The following is a 22754-nucleotide window of genomic DNA, read 5'->3' as shown; positions in this document are numbered from 1 at the left end:
AACAAGGTATTCATTTTAGGATGCACACTTTCAGTTTATAGTAAACAATAGTCAAACAATTTGGAAAAATACACAAATCCATTAGTTTTTTTTGTGCTTTCACACAAATCCATTTCCATATAAATGTGAAATACTCTCTACCATCATCATATGAAATCTGGCAACAAGCAAAAGTAAATAAGTTGCATTTAACTAAACCAAATACAGTATACTGACTCTTGCAATTCACTATGTATCCACAAGAGAGCGCTGTTCTTAGTGGACGCTAGAATTGGCAAAAGCAGCGTTGCCAGATTTACGAAAATTGTCGCATCAATAATTACCCAAAAAACACAAAAAATCCATACATTTACTGCTTTAATACATGGCTAGGATACATTGTTGTGCATTGGCTTACAATTCCTCTTTACAGCCACGTGGGGGTGCTGTTCTGCCAGGTGCGTTCAATTTATTGGTTTTATTGTAGCATGCGGTTCTCAGCAATGTCACATCGGGTATGTACTGTATTATTCCTCAAAATATGACCATCTGAAGATGATACGAGCCAATATGCAATTATGTTGACGCCATACAAGTTATTCTCAAAGTAAATATTTTATTCATATTCCAGAACATTAACAAAAGGCATTGCATAGCATGTACATCACTGTCTCAGCATCCAACAAGTTGAGCTACTTTAGCAGAATGTGAACATAAATGCAAGCAGGGTGCTGCTTTGTCATGCATGAGGCTTTAGAAGACAAAAAAAAAAACAAAAAAAACTCAACTTTGGTATGCGATAATACACACGATTGTGTTCATGTTCAAGATCTTGGAAAAAAAAAAATACAGTTTCAAGTTTGCAATAAGGCACACAAAGTATTGTCAGTCAAAAACTACTGAAATAGCAGCCACAGCAGAAAATGAACACATTAAAAAAAAAGGTACCAAATCTTTATAAAAGTGAAAAAAGTATATAGAAAACATTATGCATCAACACCAAGCTGCTTAAATCCCCAACACTGAAGCCTTCAGATGAGCACGGCCAAACAATCTTATCAACGTTTGCGCTTCAGACAATGCAAATCATAATTCCACATGAACTCAGACTTCCCATGTTGAAATAAACCATAATCAGGTTTTTGAGGCAAACACTGACTGGAGGAACAAAACTCCACAAGTATGTGCCTGGAATTCAAATCCCCCCAAATAAACTGACTTTTCCCTTTGTGTACCCCCCGTCCATCTTGCATTAGAAGCGTATTCTTCCAACATTCCTTCTCTTTTCACTCGCCAACGACAGCCTAATAAAAGTCAACCAGCAACAAACAATAATCTCAATTGCATAATTGTCCCACTGCCTGGTCACCATGGAGTCCCATCTCAACTGGAAACACTTTATACATGTGTATGTACATTATGTACACCCACTTCAAGTGGGGGGGATCAGAATTTGAAAAGGTTGATAAAGTCCTGTGGGGAGAGGGCCATGGTGCAGCTCTCCGGGTTGTTGGCGGTGCAGGGATGATTTGTGTCCTGTGGGCATAAACATGTGAAATGATGTGAAATGATCAATATTTGACATTTTTTTATTAAGATTAGTTTCATTCAAAAAAAAAAAAAAGCGTGTCCGTACCTTCCAGAAAAGGATGTGACAGTGTGAGCAGAAGTGCAAAGTGTCGCTGTATTGTTCTCTGTGAGGATAGCATCGACTCAGCTTGAAGTACATCTTCTTCCACTCAAGGTGACCTTTGTCTGACACGATCAGGCGCTTTCGGATCTAAAGAGGAAGAAGACATTAAGCCGCTTGTATTTTTCATTCTTGCACACACAATCCCATTAAATACTTTTTTTTTGCCTACAATCAGCGTAACCCACTTTAGCAAGTAGCTTACTTGCTTATCAAGTGCTTATTTGTGTGCACGGTGTGAGGTAAGAAGTGTGCCAGTATACACGCACTCTGCAGCCTCACACTTCCCAGTATCAAGTCTCGTAGTGCTCGGACATCAGTGACCTTGCTTTTGGTACAGTATATTATTATATGTTTCCCATACATTCAATTATTATATGTTTACCATACATTCAAAGTAAGTCAACACAACAATGAAATACTATTCTATGCGGGTATACTACCATTCATTCATTCATTCACAAGGGTCGCAGGGGGTGCTGGAGCCTATCCCAGCTGTCATCGGGCGAGAGGCGGGGTACACCCCGGACTGGTGGCCAGCCAATCACAGGGCACATATAGACAAACAACCATTCACACTCACATTCCTACCTATGGACAATTTGGAGTCGCCAACCTAAGCTAACCTAGCATGTTTTGGGAATGTGGGAGGAAACCGGAGTACCCGGAGAGAACCCACGCATGCACGGGGAGAACATGCAAACTCCATACAGAAATGGCCGAGGGTGGAATTGAACCCCGGTCTCCGAGCTGTGAGGTCTGTGCGCTAACCACTACCAAACTACCATACTACCATTCATTCATTCATTCATTTTCTACCGCTTTTTCCTCACGAGGGTCGCGGGGGGTGCTGGAGCCTATCCCAGCTGTCATCGGGCGAGAGGCGGGGTACACCCTGGACTGGTGGCCAGCCAATCACAGGGCACATATAGACAAACAACCATTCACACTCACATTCATACCTATGGACAATTTGGAGTCGCTAATTAACCTAGCATGTTTTTGGAATGTGGGAGGAAACCGGAGTACCCGGAGAAAACCCACGCATGCACGGGGAGAACATGCAAACTCCACACAGAGATGGCCGAGGGTGGAATTGAACCCCGGTCTCCGAGCTGTGAGGTCTGTGCGCTAACCACTACCAAACTACCATACTACCAAAGTGCTAAAAACCAACATAATTGTTTTTTTTAAGTGCCTGCAAGGCATGCTGGGTACACCAGCAACAACTGCCGTTGTGTTCATTTCTTACGGCATTAAGTTTTTACCAGTCTGTGTTTTTGAAAATCTCAGCTTAGACCGGAGTTTTCAGCAGTCATGAGCAATTATGCAATTGACATCATCTAGCACACGCCCCCCCCCCCCCCCTCCCCCCGCAACCCAACACCACAGATAGATATCTTCACGAATGACTGACTGGATAATCTTCACATGCCTGCCTGTCTGTGAAGTGGTACTGGCAGAGTCTCCTCCAGAGCAGCCGGTCCTCGGCTAGTCCCCCCAGTTCTGGACAGACCTGGCCCAGACAGACCAAATCCCTGCCGTCTGTCAGACGCTGCATGATGTTCAGCTGCAGGCTGGCAGGCAGCTGCGTCAGCGTCATGCCTGTCGATGTTGGCTGCAAGAAAACCATAAAAGGTGGTACTTGAGAACTTCCTATGAGCGGTACTACGGACCGAACAGACACTTTCTGTTATCTGCTCTCACTCTGTTGATCTGGATGTTGTCTAGCTGCTGCTGCCACTGCAGGATGTTCTCCATGCGATGCACCCAGATGTTGATGTTCCCCACCAGCACCGACTTGCCCATGCCTTGAACCAAACTGCAGAGCGACACGTACAGCGTCTGCAGGAGCTCCTTGATGGGACGGACATTCTGCTGGTCATCGAGCACTGCGAGCAGACGCATGGACAGAACCATGAGAGACGGCAAACAAGTTAATATCTCTTAATCAGGGGGGGGTCGCCTCCTGTGATGTTTGGCCAGAAGGTTTCATAACAGCTCAACAAGATCCAGATCTGTTTAGCAGTGACAGCGTTTGGTTTATGTGGCTTGCTAAGGGATCTGGTGACCGTCTGCTGTTTGCCGGTTCTCTCCGCAGACCGAAACAAAATACGCTATTTGTTCATGTCGTCGTGTCAAAGTGTTTTCCACCTTCCCGATTTCTTCGTTTTTTCATGTTTGTCACACTTAAGACATTGTTATTTATGTGAGAACGTGATTGGCCCACAGTGGAAAAGGTCATAAAGCCATTTCTAAGAATTTGGGACTCCAGCAAAACACAGTGAGAGCCATTCTCCACAAATGGACAAAACACGGTACAGTGGTGAACCTCCCCAGGAGTCGCTTGACAATCCATATTACGGCAAAAGCGCAGAAACGACTCATCCAAGAGGTCACAAAAGACCCCACAACAATATCCTGCCAATAAAGACCTGCATGCCTTTTGCTCTGTTATTTTTGTATAGCAGGTTAAGAAGCATCTTGGCAAATAACTCACCTTTCTGCACCACTCTCTCCAGAATATTCATGTAGTTTTTCTGAGCCACGCCGCTGAGGGAGGGGAGCTGCGACTTGGCGATAAGCTCCAGGAGCTTGAGCAGAGAGAGAAAGAAAAAAGAAGAAAAAAAAAACATAAATTTCCTGTCAAGTGAGAGACTAGATGTTCCGTGTTCCTCCTTGCTTGAGGTGGGCTTGGAAGTAAAACACAAACACACTCCTGATGAGAATGATCCCCAATCATTTGGCTCCAGTCCACCAGCCCGGTGATGGGGAAGAAGCTGCTGGGAAGCATTTGGCCGCCAGCCCATGAAGCCAAAAAGCTTCGGAAAACAAGATTTTCATAGCCTGTCAGCTGATTCTGTCATGTCATGTTGCTGAATTTATTTCCATGTCAATTCGCTAGCAAATTAGGCAAGCAGTAGGTACCCGGTTGGTCATGGTCATGGTTCCTCTTTTCAAATATCAGGGCTCGACAGTAACGATGTACCGATGGCCCGGGGCAAGTTAAAACAAAATTGGGGCAAGTAAATCCAATCAGTGATATTCCCGTGGGGCAAGTGTACTTTAGCATGCCATACTGCCAAGAGTTGTTTTTTTAAAAGCGGTTCTTGTTGGGTGTTGGTAAAACACGGACTGCGTAATTCCGGTGGTAATTTGCAAAGCAATCCTTGCAAATCTTGAAATGGACCAATCAGAATCGTTTATTTAGACCGCGTTCCGTAATCCACAGTCCGCGTTTTACCCACACCCGTTGTTCGCGATCAACCAATCAGCGATGGTTTGACTACGAAAAAATCCGTCATGGCGGCGCTGCCAACATCGTCTAATTCTGAAGGAAACAGCAAAAAGTGATGAACCAGTGCCTCCTAAACAAGTATTTTATTAGCGGTTAGCAAATCACATGATGGCAAAGGTGAGTGAATCACATTGCTGTGACAATTTGAAGTGGTCACAATGAAACACCACCCATTAGATCCAATACCAAGTGCTGATTTTGCACAAGCTACAAAATCTAGCGCTTCCATTTCTCTGTGTATTTTTCTCACCTTTGCTTCACAAATTATTGTTTGACCATTGAGCATTTTTTTCTGGATTAAAAACACTTTACTAGTACACAAATGTGTCTATTCAATAATGTTTCATTGTGGTGCACAACTTATAATAACAAATATCACTGCTTACTACGACTACCATGTGTAAGGTAGTATGGTAGTACTCTCATTTCATCTTTATTTGAGATTCTCATGTGATGCCATAAAAAAATTACATGATATCATTATGGCAGTCTTTTCATTTTACATGGGGCAAGTTGGGGCAAGTAGTTCTCACCTTAAGGATTCCCCATGGGCAAGTCATTTTGTTTTTTAATGTAGAGCCCTGAATATCTTTGATGTTAACATCATAAAGTCCAGAAACCGCAACATAAACCTTCCTCGCTGCCAAGCTGCTTCATAGACCAAAATCTAAAAGCTTCTCTTCTCGCTCCTGATTCCTTTTCACGTTTTTCCCAGCAGCATTCCAACCAGCTAAAGCCGTGCCCTTTTGTCTTTTAGCAGCTCATCAAGCCGCTCCGTGCTTTGTAGAGCAGCCGGGCAGAACAATGTGCCTTTCCGTATCTACTTTTAGACCTCGTGGCTCATGAAACCGCACTTCATCGCTTGGCGCTCACCTCACATTTTTTCCACAAACACCGACGGTATTAAGACGCCTGCTCGCCATTACATAAGTTACACCTTCAAGTAACCCGCACGTGTCTCTCGTCGCAGAAGACACACGAGCGTCTTCTTAACAAACTTGATCAGTGAAAGTGATCCCGGGTGAAATGAAGCCACCGTGAGCACGGCGTGTTCCGACGACTTGATCATGTTACACGCTATTGTTGTGGTGGCTGAAATGTCTTTCCTATGCAGAAATAAATGATTTAAAAGCGGCAAGCGTACATTGGAACTGTTGCGTAATACTACAAATGTTCATTGAGGTGATGGTAGAACCTTCCTGACCAGAACAAAGTAGTTGTAGGAACACAGTGTGTAGTATTATCACACGTAGCTTGTGTGTGGATCACCTGACAAGCACCGGGTCTGGTTTCATTAAGCCTGAGGAGTGGTCTCATCTCACTGCACACATTTAACCCCCCCGCGACGCCCCCACCAGAAGAGTTTTCCTTGCGATATCCCAATTTTCAGATCCATTAGCATGACCTGCTAACACTCAGATACACAAACATGCACCGTCTGGGTCGGTATCGTCCCTGCAGTCTGCATAGCATTGATAAGAACCTACACACCCCTCCACGAACAAAAACACTTCAACAAGGAAGTAGGACTCACTCTGACGACGTAATTGAACCTCCGGGTGTCCTTGATGGCGCTGCAGAAGTCCAAGCGGTTGAAGGCCTCTCCCAGAGTACAATATCCATGGCGCTGTGAGAATTTCATTAACAAGCCATTTAAAAAGGAGTCGTCTCAGTGTTTACGTTGGACAGAAATGCTACAGGAGCTAAGGCTACGTGTTACCTCCTTGGTGCTTCCTTTATGAACATAAATCCACTTTTCCCGGTGGAAATCTGTGAGAAAGTACAATGTTTATATTAGTGGCTAGAAATAGAGCTCAGGACATGAGGGCAAATGAATCAAAAACATCGTTATTCGTTTGTTTGGAGCATCGCCTGCTAATATAAGACCGGACGTTAATTAGGTCCGGGGTGGTCTGCACACTAAAAAGCCAAAAGGCCATTTTGAGGTTCATACAGACCAGCCTAAGATGTTATAAACAGTATAGGTGACAAAATATTTAACATCAGCACTTTCCACATTTGTTCAATTTTACACCGTGAACAGGAAACGGCCCCCGAGCCGCACTTTGCGGTCACTCACATGGAATCTTGGTGTTGTTGTTCATGTGGTCTTTTTTCCTCTTCTTTGCAGCCATGTCATAGCTGAGGGACAGCAGCAAGTTCTCCTTGTTGAAACATTCCTGCTCCGCTTTGCAGAAGCTTTAAAAACACACAAAAGACCACATTTCACTTCATTGTGGTGGAATCAGCAAACACCAAGATACTCCAGTTACTATTTTAAAACATTTTTTTTTGCTATGTTGGTGTCTGAAAGACGACTAAACATCTGGATTGAAGTTTTAAAAGTGACTCAGCAGGCGTAATTCGGCTAATTTGCGGTTTTATTAATAGTTATGTGCAACAAAAGGACATGAGATCATAGGGATAGATATTTAAATACACCACGCTGCTTTTATCCAAAAGTCCCATCGTCTACTCGACGTCATTTATTTTGCTCAAACTGATGACTAACCTCTCCACCGTGACGTTGTTGTTCTTTTCGTCCACCGCTGTCTTCTTCCATCCTTCCTCGGTTTTAACCCAACTTTGCCCCGGCGACCTCCAATCTTGTCCCAGGAAGGGCATTCTCTTCTGGACTAATTCGAGTAATTGACGAAAAGCGAATGCGGAAGTGTTAATACGAGTGTTTCTCCACGGAGTGTCTCGTGTTGTTGTCAGTACGCAGCTTCTTATAGGCTCCCCTGAAGCACGCTGGCCCCGCCCACCTCGGAAACTTCCCCCCCAACAGCACGTGGCTTTGTTTATCTACTTGAGCGTTGCAAAATGTCGACGAGGAAACAAACACACACGGAAACGTCACGACACACACTTAGGCACGCACGCACATATTTCATACACGACGTTAGAGGATCAAAATGAGAACGGGAGACAACCAAGAACGTTTTGTTTTTTTATTCCAGCTCGGCTTAGGAGACGATTACGTAACCGCCTCGGCTGTGACCAGAAACTGTTTCACCTTAAAAAAAACCTCGTGGTTTACTTCCATTCCATTAATAATTTCCATTTTTTTAAAATAAATGCCTGCCTCGTTCAAATGCGGTGCAAATATGAGTCACGCAGTCAAAACAGTTGTTGTTTGGAGTGTGCAGATCGATACCAATATCGATGGCAATGATACCGAAGGTGGTATCAGTATCAGGTAGATACTAACTTCTCTCCAATTTATATATATATATATATATACCTCTTTTGAATGACAGCAACAGTAGTTTTTTCTACTGTTTATGATGTAATAAAAGGGAATTATGTATTATTTTGTTGCTATTGTTACATTTTCTTATATTGTTGTATTACATTATGTAAAATTGCTCATAAGTAAGCATGTTGATACAAATATTTTTGTTTGCACTACTGTTTTATTGTAAAAGTTGAAGTAAAACGTATTGGCGATACTGACCAATACTGATTACTGCAAGATACTGCATTATCTTGGTGATTTAGATGTAGTATATGTTTTTAATATCTCTCATTGTTGTTTGAACAGAGCATTATTGTTTGATTCATCACGTTGCTACGGTGTAGCACACGGACAGAAGAAGAACAAGATGTTCACCCTTGCTCAAAGGAAACATGGCTGTGTAGTCCCATGATCTTTAGTCACTCCTGGAAGTATAAATAGATCCAAGTTGTCCTTCTGATTCGGCAGGGTATTGAGTTACCTTTTATATATTGTGCGTGAGTGTTTGTGTGTAGTAGTTGTGGTGGAGTTCATCCCATTGTGTTTCTACGGATTCCAAAGCACCAACTCCTGCCTGACTTCCACAGGTTCCACGTTGAGGGGCGGCGCTACGGAACATGTAGCGTGTGCGAGTCCATGTGCTCGGGATTCAATGAGTGTTTTCTTCCATGTACTACACAGCACGTCTGCATGAAGGAGTGCGGTTTCATGGCGGCTATAATTCATAGCAGCGTACAATCTGTCAAAACATGTCAGCAGCGGCAGGGTCTCACTTTACTATAAGGTACTTAAAAATACAGTAGTCACTGAGGAACTAATGAGTAGAGTTTAGGGGTACGTAGGTGTGTTTGTTATGAACTTCTATCCTTTTGTGTACTTTATTGTAAAGTGTTACCTGCAGCACATGGATGCTCCTGGATGCTCAGCTTGTTTTTTTTTTTTTTTTTTGCGCGTTCTTCTCATACCACACACTCAACACAGTACAGGAAAGTTTGCCAGAATATGTGTGAAAACCATTAAATTGTTAATTTCTTATCCCATGTGGCTGCTGCTTTAGTAACAGGTGCATCTGCAGCATCATGTTTGGGGTTTTCATACAACACCCCCATGTAGGTGAAAGGTCACACACATGCAACATGCTTCGTTCTTGTACTCAACGTCACACGCAGCCACACGAAAACGATGCATTCTATTTATGCTAGCATATTAATCTTGAAATGAAACAGCTGTGTAACAAGACTGTGTCGTGTTAATAAAGCGGAGCTTCCTGACTTGAATGTGTGCTATGGTGTGAACTGTGGGGGTGAACGATTCCCTGATGTGCAATTAGTTCTATTTGGAGAGAAGACCAAACGACAAGATGGCAGAGAAAGTCCCCAACATGTGTTCAGTCAGATGGTGACAGAGAGTAAATAAGCACCGACTCATATGTGACTTTTACTCATCTGTACACAACATTTATTATTTGCACTAAAACCCATTCATCATATGCACTAAAATTAATATATATTCCGGTGTCTGTGCAATACATATCTGCTCCTATGCAATATTATGTATATATCTTGGATATGTTAATGGTAATAGTTTAATTTCATTTGAACATGCATCAGATTACAATTGAATGCATCCCATAATCAGTTCCCAGTTCCACATGTCCAAAAGGAGTAGGAAGAAGCAAAGCTTATTAAATCCTACCCCTCCATCTGGTACTTTTACAATCAGTAACTGTTACATTTGTTCACTTCCTGCTTTCCATAATACAGTTTAAGATTTTTTTTTTTTAATTTTTACTTTTTTTATTTTTTGTCCCATACCGAAGTACGATGTGATATGACCATACAATGCCATAATGTGTACCATAGTAAGTGTCAATATAGTGATATATATAGCACATCATGACTGGTTCAAGACTCTTCATCCTTGTACATATCATGTCTTTTTTTAACTTTTTGTATACTTTTTTACTTAAATATTGCACTGAAATGAGAAGCTCTCCAGTCCTGTTGTACATCTTGAATAATGACCACGAAGGCCATTCCATTCCATACGCAAATTATCATAATTTTAAGACCAGTTACATTTTGCATTGTTGGATTTTAAAGGGATTTAAGCTTCTGCATACAAAAAAAGGAAACAAAATAAACATTTTTCAGTATGTCATTTAATGGCATTAAAGGAGACGAGGCCTTTGTCTTCTAAAAACCCTCCTTTGGCGGATTCTGTTTGATGGTTATTGGACTGCACTTGGCACCCTTACCAGTCTTCATTTGGCCCCATGGAATCCTCCAGGTCTGGGCCGGTGACATCTTCTTGGGTACAGTCACATTTAGCAGCAGGAGAAGTGAGTTATAGTCGCCTCTTTCACACAGCAAATTGGTGAAAAAGTACAATATTTTAGTACTCTTTCCACTTCTGTGTATATAAAAAAGTGCTGGGCAGCAACAATTCCAACACCACAGGGTGGTTTGAACGCCACACGCCCCTGTTCAGATATTACAACATTCCCCTTTCACACAGATCCTGCACTTCCTGACTCTGATACGACCTCCAAATGCAGAATATTTGGCATTTCAATGTATACATAACAGCAACCTGAAAATATTAATTGGGGAATGGACCATTCCAATCATTTGCTGGTTAGCTTGTGATCTTGGCTCTTTGGAGGACCGGGTTCGGATCTCTGTAGAAACATCTGCGTGTGGTTGGCATGTTTTCCCCATGCGTGGATGGCTGATAAGCTAGAGATTGTAAATTATCAATAGCTGAGAATGAGTGTTGTTATTGACTGGTGACCAGTCCAGGGTGTACCCTACTGTACCGTCCTCTAAAGTCAGCTGGGATAGGTTCCAGCCTAGTTACCTGTGGCCTAAACAAGTCATTCATTCATTTTCTACCACTTATCCTCATGAGGGTGCTGGAGCCTATCCCAGCTGTCTTCGGGCGAGAGGCGGGGTACACCCTGGACTGGTGGCCAGCCAATCACAGGGCACATATAGACAAACAACCATTCACACTCACATTCATACCTGTGTTTTTGGAATGTGGGAGGAAATCGGAGTCCCCGGAGAAAACCCACGCATGCATGGGTTTGAGAACAGAGATGGGCGAGGGTGGAATTGAACCCGGGTCTCCTAGCTGTGAGGTCTCAGCGCTAACCACACGACCACCGTGCAGCCCCCAAACAACAAGTGGTACAGAAAATGGATGCATGATGTAGCAAAATGTGGCCTCAATAACAAACCAGTCTACAACATGGCCGCTATACCAGGAAGTCACTCACAAACATAAATCTGATGATCCAGGGTGTTTTAGTTGGATGTGGCTTGGGTGGATGTTGGTTGACAGCATTCTTACTTCACCCCCCCCCCCCCCCCCCTCTAATTCTGTCCATCATCTTTGTTTTTGTTGTGGTGTTGTGAGCAGACCAGACAGCTGCTCCATCTGGCTCGACTCTCCTCGAGCCTGAATCACCGACACACACATCCGCACCTGTCGCTGCTGCTCCCGGATGGGTTTCATCACTCGCTCACATTTTCTCTTGTGAAACCCCCCTCCCGCCCCCGGTCCGCTCTCTGGCCCCTCGCTCACATCTGCCAGCCCGCTCGACTCACGTGGGGTACCAGTCGCCTTCTTGTTTGTGGCTGGAAATAACATCAGCTCACCTACGTATAGTTTTCCAACACCCACCACCGCCACACCCCCACCACCCACCACCCACCACCCACCGTCCCCTCGACCGTACCATCTGGCCCCATGACTTTCACAGAAATTCCCTCTCATGCCGGTCACATTGCGTTCACCTAACAGCTGACACGGCCTCCCAAATGTCATAGATGGACCGTGAGTCATCTGGTTGGATAATGCTGACTTTGCAAAATAACTTTAGTGTTTATAAAACATGAGACACTCCATTGCTGAGATTTCATTAAATGATCCTAAAATTCAATATAATGGATGCTCCCTGAATAGATAATGAAATTATTACTACAGCTAAATTACACTTGGATACATTCCTCCTATTTTCCCGTCCACGTGCTTGGAAATCAAATATCCAGCATTTGACGTCTCGATCAAACCTGAGCTCTGAAGGTTCCATGAAGGAGCAGATGAATTTCAGCGTTGGAGATGATTTAAGGTTGTTCTTTGTAAAATGATACATTTTTTTTACCACACAATCTTGTGTTGCTTCTGTGGACGATGCCAAGGACCTGTCTGGGCTAAATAAAGGTTCCGTGTGAGCAGCATCACACATGTTGACACATGTTGGATTCATGTTCTACTCGGACAACACACATAAATACATGAGTGGAAATGATTAGTGAAGTTATTTTATTCGTGAAGTAAAAATATTGTAGGAGGCCTACAAGAAAAATACAAATAATTTTATCCAGCACCATACAGTGGATCCCCGATACTCTCAATTCTGATCCCGAAGCAGCAAAACAGCATCAGACCACCACACTACCACCACCATATTTTACTGTTGGTATGATGTTGTGTGTCTGAAATGAAGCGTTACTTTTCAAGTTGTAATGGAACACACATCTTCCACCAAGTTCAACTTTTGAGTATTTTTTTTAGTGTTTTCCCAAAGGTCTAGGAGATCATCATGATGTCTTCTGGCATAATTGCGACAAGCCTTAATGTGGTTTTCGTGTCATAAGTCTGCCATGCACGCTGTTTCAGTCCAGTGTTTTTCTTATGGTGGAGTCATAAGTCTTGGATGAGACGTCACTGCGCTCTTGGGGTAACTTTGGCGGGCTGGCCGCTCTTGGAAGGTTCACCGCTGGTCCATGTTTTTGCCATTTGTGGTTCACTGGAGTCTAAAAGCTTCAGAAATGGCTTCAAGACTGGTAGATCTCAATTAATATCAGTGAATTATGTTTTAATCAATCTTTTTCACACAGGGCCATTTAAAAATGTTTTTAAAATATAATAATAATAATAATAATAATAATAATAATAATAATAATAATAATAATAATAATAATAATAATAATAATAATAATAATAATAATAATAATAATAATAATAATAATAAAATAAAATAAAATAAAATAATAATAAATAATAATAATAATAATAATAAATAATAATATAATAATATAATAATATAATAATATAATAATATAATAAATAATAAATAATAAATAATAAATAATAAATAATAAATAATAAATAATAAATAATAAATAATAAATAATAAATAATAAATAATAAATAATAAATAATAAATAATAAATAATAAATAATAAATAATAAATAAATAAATAATAAACATTTTCATTGCATTTTGTGTTCAGTTGTGTTGCCATTGATTAATATTTAAATTTGTTTGATGATCTGAAACACTTAATTGTGACAAACGTGCAAAAAAAAAAAAAATCAGGAAGTGGCAAACACATTTGACCAATCTCTAAATCTCTAAAACCTTATCATTCATTGGGGGGGGGGAGTACCTGTAGATTTTATCATTTACAATTCAACAAGGGTTGTAGAGCTGAAACTAAGAATTACAACAGACACTTTTATTGCAAATGTTAAAACATTGGAGAACATCAATGTTGACTAGGATTAAAAAATATATACATTTACAAGTTGATTATCTCTTATCTAAAAAAATACAGCTAATGTTGCTTGCATGTGTACACCACTTAAGTGGTTAATTTGCATGTTCTCCCTGTGCGAGTGGGTAGAACTTTACAGGTTCTCCTTCCCTTCCATCATCCTTCCACATCCCAATAAATGGCAGCCATTATGAATTACCCTCAGCTACGATTGATCCCACGTTTGTGAGACACAGGTCAGAGTCAGAGAGCCGTGGTCAAAGAGTTTATATGGCAGCGTCCCCTCGGACGTCCAAGTGTCTGTCTTTGGGTCGTAACACTCCAAACTGTCTGAGTCCTCAATGACGTCATGGCCGTTGATGTAACGTCCTCCGGTGATGTAGAGTTTGTTGTTGAGAACCGTAGCTGAATGGTGCATCCTCCGCTCCTTCAGACTGGTGCACTTGATGAAACGGTTGGCCTTGGCGTCGTATGCAATCATTCGCCTGGTGTATCCTGGACGCGGGAGACATGCTCGTCAGGGAGGTTGCTAGTATGGACTCAAACAGGAAATACTCCAGGACAGACACATTGAGAAACGCGTCCAAAAGGCCCCCCGCATATTTGAAACCTTAGTTATCCAGTACTTAGTTTGTGGTTGACTATGGCCTACTATTAGTCCAAGAATATTCATGTCTGGTTACTAGGCAACAGAAATGTTATGAGACATGACATTACGTTTTACGCTGCATGGAGAATGAATACTGAGCTAGCAGAGCCGAGCTGGCATGCTACGGCTGAGATTTAGCGAAGAAAAAAAAAGTTATCCTCTCATTCCGTGTGGAAGTGGTAAATTTTTGGCTTGTTTGTGCTTATCTTCCACTCTGTTGGAAACACTTTCTTAAGTTTAGAATAAGTAAATTGAAAAGGCTAACTAGACCAGTCCAGGGTGTACCCCGACTCTCGCCCTAAAACAGCTGGGGTAGGCTCCAGCACCCCCACGACCCTCGTGAGGAAAAAGCGGTAGAAAATGAATGAATGAACGAATGAAAAGGCTAACTAGATAAGTCCAGGGTGTACCCCGACTCTTGCCCCAAGACAGCTGGGATAGGCTCCAGCACCCCCGCGACCCTAGTGAGGAAAAATCGAATAGAAAATGAATGAATGAATGAATGAATGAAAAGGCTAACTAGACCAGTCCAGGGTGTACCCCGACTCTCGCCCTAAAACAGCTGGGGTAGGCTCCAGCACCCCCACGACCCTCGTGAGGAAAAAGCGGTAGAAAATGAATGAATGAACGAATGAAAAGGCTAACTAGACCAGTCCAGGGTGTACCCCACCTCTTGCCCCAAGACAGCTGGGATAGGCTCCAGCACCCCCACGACCGTAGTGAGGAAAAATCGAATAGAAAATGAATGAATGAATGAATGAAAAGGCTAACTAGACCAGTCCAGGGTGTACCCCGCCTCTTGCCCCAAGACAGCTGGGATAGGCTCCAGCACCCCCATGACCGTAGTGAGGAAAAATCGAATAGAAAATGAATGAATGAATGAATGAAAAGGCTAACTAGACCAGTCCAGGGTGTACCCCGCCTCTTGCCCCAAGACAGCTGGGATAGGCTCCAGCACCCCCACAACCCTCATGAGGATAAACGGTAGAAAATGAATGAATGAAAAGGCTAACTAGCTTGCTATGTTAGCGGCGGCTGTCTGTTATGTCCCTCAGTGTTGCCAACTCCTCTGTAAGAAAAGTAGCTATTGGCTGACCTAATAGCTAATTTACATATTATTTGCATATTTGCATATGATGTTATAACAGATACCCTTAGGAAAATAGCAAAAGAGACAAACAAATGGCTACCAAATGCGGCGTTATGTAACCACCAGTACCTCCAATAACGTAGATTTTGTCATCCATCACAACAGCTGGAGCAGACACGTTCTTCACTGTTCTGTTCTCCATCTTGCACCACATGTTCCTGGTGATGTGGTACACCTGCAGAGATCCAGTAGACCCAAATGAATCAGACCCTTCCACAGGAAACCTTTACAGCTCCATGCTAACGCTTACCTGAATGATTCGGACCGGGTTCTGCATGGCGTCTTCCCCACCGAACACGTAGATCCTCTGGTTGGTGGCGGCCACCGCAGGGTGCAGCACGGCCTCGGGCATGGGGGCCACGGACTCCCACTGGTTGAACATGCTGTTGTATCTGAGAACATGGAAATGAGTGATGCTGGACATACAGCTCCTTTGCATCTTTTCCCGTCTCGTGTCACCTTTCCACGCCGTCTGTCAGTCGTCTATGAGACCCGAGCCCCCCGAGAACGAAGATGAAATGGAGGTAGGAGACACTCTGGTGCGCGAAACGTGGCTCCAGCATGGGCTCGGCCGCACGCCACTCGTTGGTCTTGAGCGAGAGGGTGTAGACGCTTGTGCTGACTTGGCCGTATTTGGTGTTAGTCCTCAGGCCGCCAAGAACGTAGACCACGCCGTGGAGGGCCACGTAGGACGCTTTGTAGAGTCGGATGGGCACCTTGGACAGACGCTGCCACTTCTGACTCTTCTCATGCAGAACCAAAGCTTCTCTTGAGGTCTGCTCGTTGTTCTTCCTTCCTCCGACTACAACGAGGGTGTCGTGATAGGTACAGCGTCTGGGTGCCACCCAAAGAGGTTTGAAACCACACGTGGAGTCGTCCAAATATTTGGTGCTGACAGAAAACATGAGGCGCCGCACCCATTCGATGAGCTCAACGCAGATGGCGGAGGACTGGACCAGCGGGTCGTTAGCAATGAATTGGAATAAATAAGTGGGATGGATGTAGCGAAGGCGTACTTTCTTGAAAAGGTCGCCGATGGCGCCGCGTCTGGATAAAGGATCAAAGTGGATCCAAGCCACAAGAGTCTCAAAGACTTGCTCCTCCTCAGCACAAAGGCTGTCGTCCTCCAGGTAGCCCATGATCTCCGGCAAAGACAGCTCATGTAGATCCTCCGAAACTGACACACGGGAGAAGCTCTTCATGGCCATCTCCTTCGCTTTGTGTCTCAAAGTGTCACAGTTCAGGATCTCAGAGAGCCTTAACATGCTCAAGCAGTTCTCAGGGCTCAGACGTTCCTGAAGGAAACTGGAACAGGCCTCAAAAAGACGACCGTACTGCAGCATGGAAGCGGCTTGCATGAAGATCAGCACGTTATCCACGCTGATGTTAGCCAACCCGGTGTAGACGTAGTCGATGATGCCACTCAGGACGCCCGACGGGATTCCCTGCAGGTTGATCCTGTTCTGCTGTCTCTCGATGAAGTTGTTGCAGAACATCGCTCGGAAGTAAGGGCTGCTGGAGACCAGGACGTTGCGATGGCAGGGGATCTCTGTGTTTTCGGAGCAGAGTAGAACATCTGTCAGAAGCTTCTCCTGTCTCAGGCTGTTCAGCTGGAGGAGCAGGTTGGATGACTGCTCCTTGTCTTGGAAGAGGAACACGTCCGCTCGCTCCATCCTGGAGAAACAAAAACCAATTCAGCTGATGTTGATGTTTTTCTAAGGGTCAATAAGTCAAACAAGAACATTTGTTATTGCATCACATCTACTGTCAATAAGTTTCCCAAAAAACTCTGGGCCATATTTTGTGTTTTCTGCTCAACTACTAAAATAAAAAGCATTTTATTTACCTTTCAAAATAACTGAAGTTAGCTTAGCGTGTTTGAAAAGCCGTAGTGCTTCCTCTGGAGTCTTCTGGCACAGCCACTTTGAAAAAGTACCATTGATTTTGTAATTGCACACATTCAGGAGTGGGGAGACCCCCCCTGGGGGGGTCACAGAGCAGTGTTGGAGGTGTGTGAAAGGCAGGGGGGTCTTTATTGGTCACGGCTGGTCTGTTAGTGTTTTTATTCACACTTGAGCAATGCGAGTGCCTGCAACCCATCCAGTGGTTTGTATAAATAAATCATTAACATGACAATAGTATTTTATTTATTTTTATTTTTATTTTTATTTTTATTTTTATTTTTATTTTTATTTTTATTTTTATTTTTATTTTTATTTTTATTTTTATTTTTATTTTTATTTTTATTTTTATTTTTATTTTTATTTTTATTTTTATTTTTATTTTTATTTTTATTTTTATTTTTATTTTTTTCACTTTTTTTCACAGGGCCCAATTGAAAATCAAAAAAATGTCTGCGGCCCACCTTTGTCCTATGAACAGTACATAGATGAAATGCTACGTTCTCAGAGCACTTAACTTTTATTTTTATATTTATATTTATATTTATATTTATTTTTATTTTTATTTTTATTTTTATTTTTATTTTTATTTTTATTTTTATTTTTATTTTTATTTTTATTTTTATTTTTATTTTTATTTTTATTTTTATTTTTATTTTTATTTTTATTTTATTTTATTTTTATTTTTATTTTTATTTTTATTTTTATTTTTATTTTTATTTTTATTTTTATTTTTATTTTTATTTTTATTTTTATTTTTATTTTTATTTTTATTTTTATTTTTATTTTTATTTTTATTTTTATTTTTTTCACTTGCATATGCTGATTTTTATTTTATTTTTTAAAGACAATAGTATTTTAAATCAGGAGGGGGGGGGGTCTTTTGTGGTCTTTTGTGGGGGCATAACCAAAAGTAATAATGGGACTACAGTCGTCCTTTGTCCAAAACTAATTACTCCAACTTTTACCATACAGACTTCATTATTTTAGTCAACATTTGTTCCACTATCAATCACAATCCATCTGGAATTATTCCTGAAACATCAACCTCACCGACATAAAGCTCTGCTGTTTGCACCAATGACTCCTTGTCTGAGCATTCAGTCACATGTTGTGCTATTTTTACAGCATTGTCATGTGGTCTCTGTTGTGTTTCATGTTGCTTTCTTTTTCAGTTCCATCCATTTAACTGCAATGTCTACCATTTTAATACACTCCCTTTATTAACAGGCATAATGGGGAATGGGCAATCTATTTATAGACTCATTGTTGACATCAATTGTTCATGTGCATAATGTATATTCATTCATTCATTTTCAAACGCTTACCCTCACAAGGGTTGCGGGGGGAGTGCTGGAGCTTATCCCAGCTGTCTTTGGGCGAGAGGCGGGGTACACACTGGACTGGTGGCCAGCCAATCACAGGGCACATGTAGACAAACAACCATTCACACTCACATTCATACCTATGGACAATTTGGAGTGGCTAATTAACCTAGCATGTTTTTGGAATGTGGGAGGAAAACCGGAGTACCCGGAGAAAACCCACGCATGCACGGGGAGAACATGCAAACTCCACACAGAGATGGCCGAGGGTGGGATTGAACCCTGGTCTCCTAGCTGTGAGGCCTGCGTGCCAACTACTTGACCGCCGTGCAGCCCTGCATAATATATATATAATAAAAAGATTTGATTCTATATTCTATTTTCATTTTCCATTTCTATTTTCATGTTGGAATATTTTACATCATCTCCTTATCAGCAATTTAGTTGAATACATAGCAAACGAAAAAGCACACGCTGCACGGTGGTTGAGTGGTTAGCGCGCATCACCGCGAGTTCAATCCCACCCTCGGCCATCTCTGTGTGGAGTTTGCATGTTCTCCCCGTGCATGTGTGGGTTTTCTCCGGGTACTCCGGTTTCCTCCCACATTCCAAAAACATGCTAGGTTAATTAGCCACTCCAAATTGTCCATAGGTATGAATGTGAGTGTGAATGGTTGTTTGTCTTTATGTGCCCTGTGATTGGCTGGCCACGAGTCAGCTAGGGTGTACCCCGCCTCTTGCCTGAAGACAGCTGGGATAGGCTCCAGCACCCCACCGCGACCCTCGTGAGGATAAGCGGTAGAAAATGAATGAATGAAAAGGCTAACTAGTTAGCTTGGTAACTTGCTATGTTAGCGGCGGCTGTCTGTTGTGTGCCTCAGTGTTGCCAACTCCTCTGTCAGAAAAGTAGCTATTGGCTTACCTAATAGCTAATTTACATATTATTTGCAGTGAGGATAAGCGGTAGAAAATGAATGAATGAATGATTGAAGGAAACAGCACCTCCGCTGGTTGCAAAGTAGTATTGCACTTCATTTTACTTGCTCTAAAACAGAATGGAAAATATTCCAAGTGTCACAACATGAAGTACACATCCATAATCTATAATAACAGACATGAGAAGACCTGCATCCACTATGATGCATGTACAAAAGTTTTAATAATCAATCTTGATTGGAGCTGTGTGTTTATTATGGTGGTTGGAATTGTGGAAAAAGTGAGGTGCGCCATTCAGAAGTGTTTCTAATATTCCTAAATTGGTGCAGTATTGCACCAGTACTGCAGTATTAGGAATGTCAGTAAAAAGTACAACATTATTGTTGTAACAGCGTATGTGGTGGATCGTATTCCATGTGTGCAGCAGAGATAAATGGCTGGTTGACATACATGACTTTTTCATCATGTATGACATGTCCATATGACAAGCCCGTTGGAAATCAGTCCAAGACCCCCCTCCCCATGCCGTTAGCAGCAGCTTACCTTCTTCTGTCTGTTTAGGTTCTGAACTCTCAGCAGAAAAAATGATATCTTGACATTTTCTTGTACTTTCTCCTTCTTTTCTCCGATGTTGCTGCTGCTGTGTGACTCTTTCTCAAGCGTGCTGCTTGTTATGATCTCTTTCCACGAGGCCTCTGTGTACATTCCGACACTAAAAATAGTGCCTGTTTGGCAACACTACCGCAAACCCACATGTGACATGCGGGTGAGCGTTCTCAGTATCCACCAGACTCCATCCCTGCATCATCATCATCATTATCTGTTTCATGGCTGTGGCAGGAATTATCCATAACACTCATGTTGTTGACGTCTTTGTGCCGCTCGAACACAAACACAGAGGCCTGCATCCTTGGAAAAAGGAACGCTCTGTACTGGCCTTGGCTACTCATCTCACATAAGTCATTTAAAAAAACATTTAAAAGGTTTACATTGGCAACAAAAGTGGATTTGTTGGACAGGAGTAGGTGTAATCATCTGTAATTGAAGTGTTCATAAACAGTAAACCATTCACCGCTCTGTGTTTGTTGAGTTCACTCCAAACTAACTTCATTACGTGCCTTAAAGATCAGACCTTATGTTGGATGTTACTGAAAACTAATAATAATAATCCTTTTTCACTCATCGCATCATCTTGGAGGAAAGAGTTACTTGAGCCAGCAGCATATTTCCCTCTTTGACCCTAATTGCACGTTTTCTCATTCCAAATCCTCTCAAATGGTGACAGTTTGGACCTGCTGTGTTAAAAAGTGAAACATAGAAGCCTCTGAGCTTCAACAAAACATCAAAAGCCACTTTCTTCAAGGTGAAGTGAACATAACATGGATTTTTGCACAGTGAGGTCACGCAAGGAAGCATGGACTTAAGAAAGGACGCAGCACCATCTAGTGGACAATAAAGGGATTACACAACAACAGGAAATAGTATGAAGTGATTTCGGCTTGTGATTAAACATGCACTATTTCCCTGATAAATCACCTTGACTTTATCTCTTTGCCGCAGCGAGATAAATGTGATTTGTACTATTTTGTCACTCTGTCACGTCTCTTTAAGTGTCTTCTCCTCATGTCCGAGCACCAATCCTACGCTTGACTTAGTTTGTTGACTAAGTCTGACGAGTCTTACTTCCAGCAGAGTCGGTTAAAACCCCCCAGGCCTTTGGTGACTCTTTTTGTTGCCGACACTTACCGTCACACTGCATCAGCACAAAATGTATCCTTGTAGTTCAGTAAATATCATACATGGTGTCAGAATGAGCGGCCATTATATTTTGTATCTGATTGGTGCAAGTGGAGTAAACAAGTTTGAAGAAAAATGGCATCCCTCCCAGAACAACTCCATTGTCATCCACTAGATGTCAGTGTTAGGTCACAATATGGACACTTTAGATGACCTCCAGTCTGACCTGACGGAACTCTAAGGGTCAATAAGTCAAACAATAACATTTGTTATTGCATCACAACTGCTGTCATTACTCTTAATCTATCACACGAGAAGAAGAAAATGAAAAAAAAAACATATTTTTCCCCCAAAAATAATATATTTTGTGTTTTCTGCTCAACCAATAAAATAAAAAGCATTTTATTAACCTTTCAAAATAACTGCCACTTTGAAAAAGTACCATTGATTTTATAATTGCATACATTCAGGAGTGGGGAGACCCCCCAGGGGGGGTCACACAGCAGTGTTGGAGGTGTGTGAAAGGCACGGGGGTCTTTATTTGTCACGGCTGGTCTGTAAAGGTTTTTATTCACACTTGAACAATGCTGGTGCCTGCATTAATCATCATTAATATGACAATAGTAATTTAAATCGGGGGGGTCTTTTGTGGGGGCATAACCAAAAGTAATAATGGGACTACAGTGGTCCTTTGTCACTTGAATTTTGAGGCTTCACCCTATTGTGGGTCTTCAAAAATATTTGAATTACTATACTATTACTATTAAATATGTATATAGAAGCAAAGTTTACACATTTCTTTTGCCTAAATTAAGCATTTTCAAGTGTACATATGGCTAAATGAACTCAATACAAATATAAGGCATTCAAAAGATGCATTCAAGGACACTGTGAATGATATGTACCGCATTTTCTGGACTGTAAGTCACTCTGGAGTAAGTCACACAAAGCCAAAAATGCATAATTATGTAGAAAAAAACATACATAAGTCACACTGGAGTATAAATTGAATTTTTTGCTGGTAATTTATTTTAACTACTTGACCAAAACAGACATTACGTTCTCTTGGAAGGCAAGTTCTAGCAATAAAAGAACAGAGAACAGGCTGAATAGGTGTAAGATATGCTAACACAATGCTTATTCTTATTAAAGGTGTCCAGTATTTATGTAAAATAAACACTTTTTTTTTATTTATAAGTCGCAGGAACAGCCAACCTATGAAAAAAAAATGCGACTTACAGTCCGGAAAATCCGGTAGTATTCCACACTGGTCACTAGGTGTCA

The 22754-nt window shown here is 41.9% G+C and overlaps 2 protein-coding genes across 3 annotated transcripts; both read right to left on the bottom strand.

Annotated features, from left to right (window-relative positions):
* Positions 1-575: 575 nt before the first annotated feature.
* On the bottom strand, positions 576-7691 carry fbxo32 (F-box protein 32). Its single transcript, XM_058053947.1, has 9 exons — positions 7480-7691; positions 7048-7166; positions 6688-6737; positions 6502-6594; positions 4170-4263; positions 3377-3561; positions 3105-3287; positions 1616-1759; positions 576-1515 (listed from the first exon to the last, which is right to left on the bottom strand). Exons 1-9 carry the CDS (start codon positions 7590-7592, stop codon positions 1426-1428), a joined length of 1071 nt encoding a protein of 356 aa, XP_057909930.1. The 5' UTR covers positions 7593-7691; the 3' UTR covers positions 576-1425.
* Positions 7692-13501: 5810 nt separating this feature from the next.
* Positions 13502-21494, bottom strand: LOC131105306 (kelch-like protein 38). Of its 2 annotated transcripts, XM_058053293.1 has the most exons (6): positions 21480-21494; positions 20277-20428; positions 16031-17245; positions 15822-15963; positions 15641-15746; positions 13502-14267 (listed from the first exon to the last, which is right to left on the bottom strand). In XM_058053293.1, exons 3-6 carry the CDS (start codon positions 17242-17244, stop codon positions 13978-13980), a joined length of 1752 nt encoding a protein of 583 aa, XP_057909276.1. In that variant the 5' UTR covers position 17245; positions 20277-20428; positions 21480-21494; the 3' UTR covers positions 13502-13977. The 2 variants fall into 2 exon arrangements, with proteins under 2 accessions (XP_057909276.1, XP_057909275.1); XM_058053292.1 differs by lacking the exon at positions 21480-21494 and having other exon boundaries at positions 20277-20607.
* Between the last annotated feature and the right edge of the window lie 1260 nt (positions 21495-22754).

This window comes from Doryrhamphus excisus, chromosome 17 (assembly GCF_030265055.1).
Source record: "Doryrhamphus excisus isolate RoL2022-K1 chromosome 17, RoL_Dexc_1.0, whole genome shotgun sequence".
Lineage (NCBI taxonomy): Eukaryota > Metazoa > Chordata > Actinopteri > Syngnathiformes > Syngnathidae > Doryrhamphus > Doryrhamphus excisus.
The sequence above is the reverse complement of the archived record's forward strand: the minus strand, read 5'-3'. Positions and strand labels throughout refer to the sequence as shown.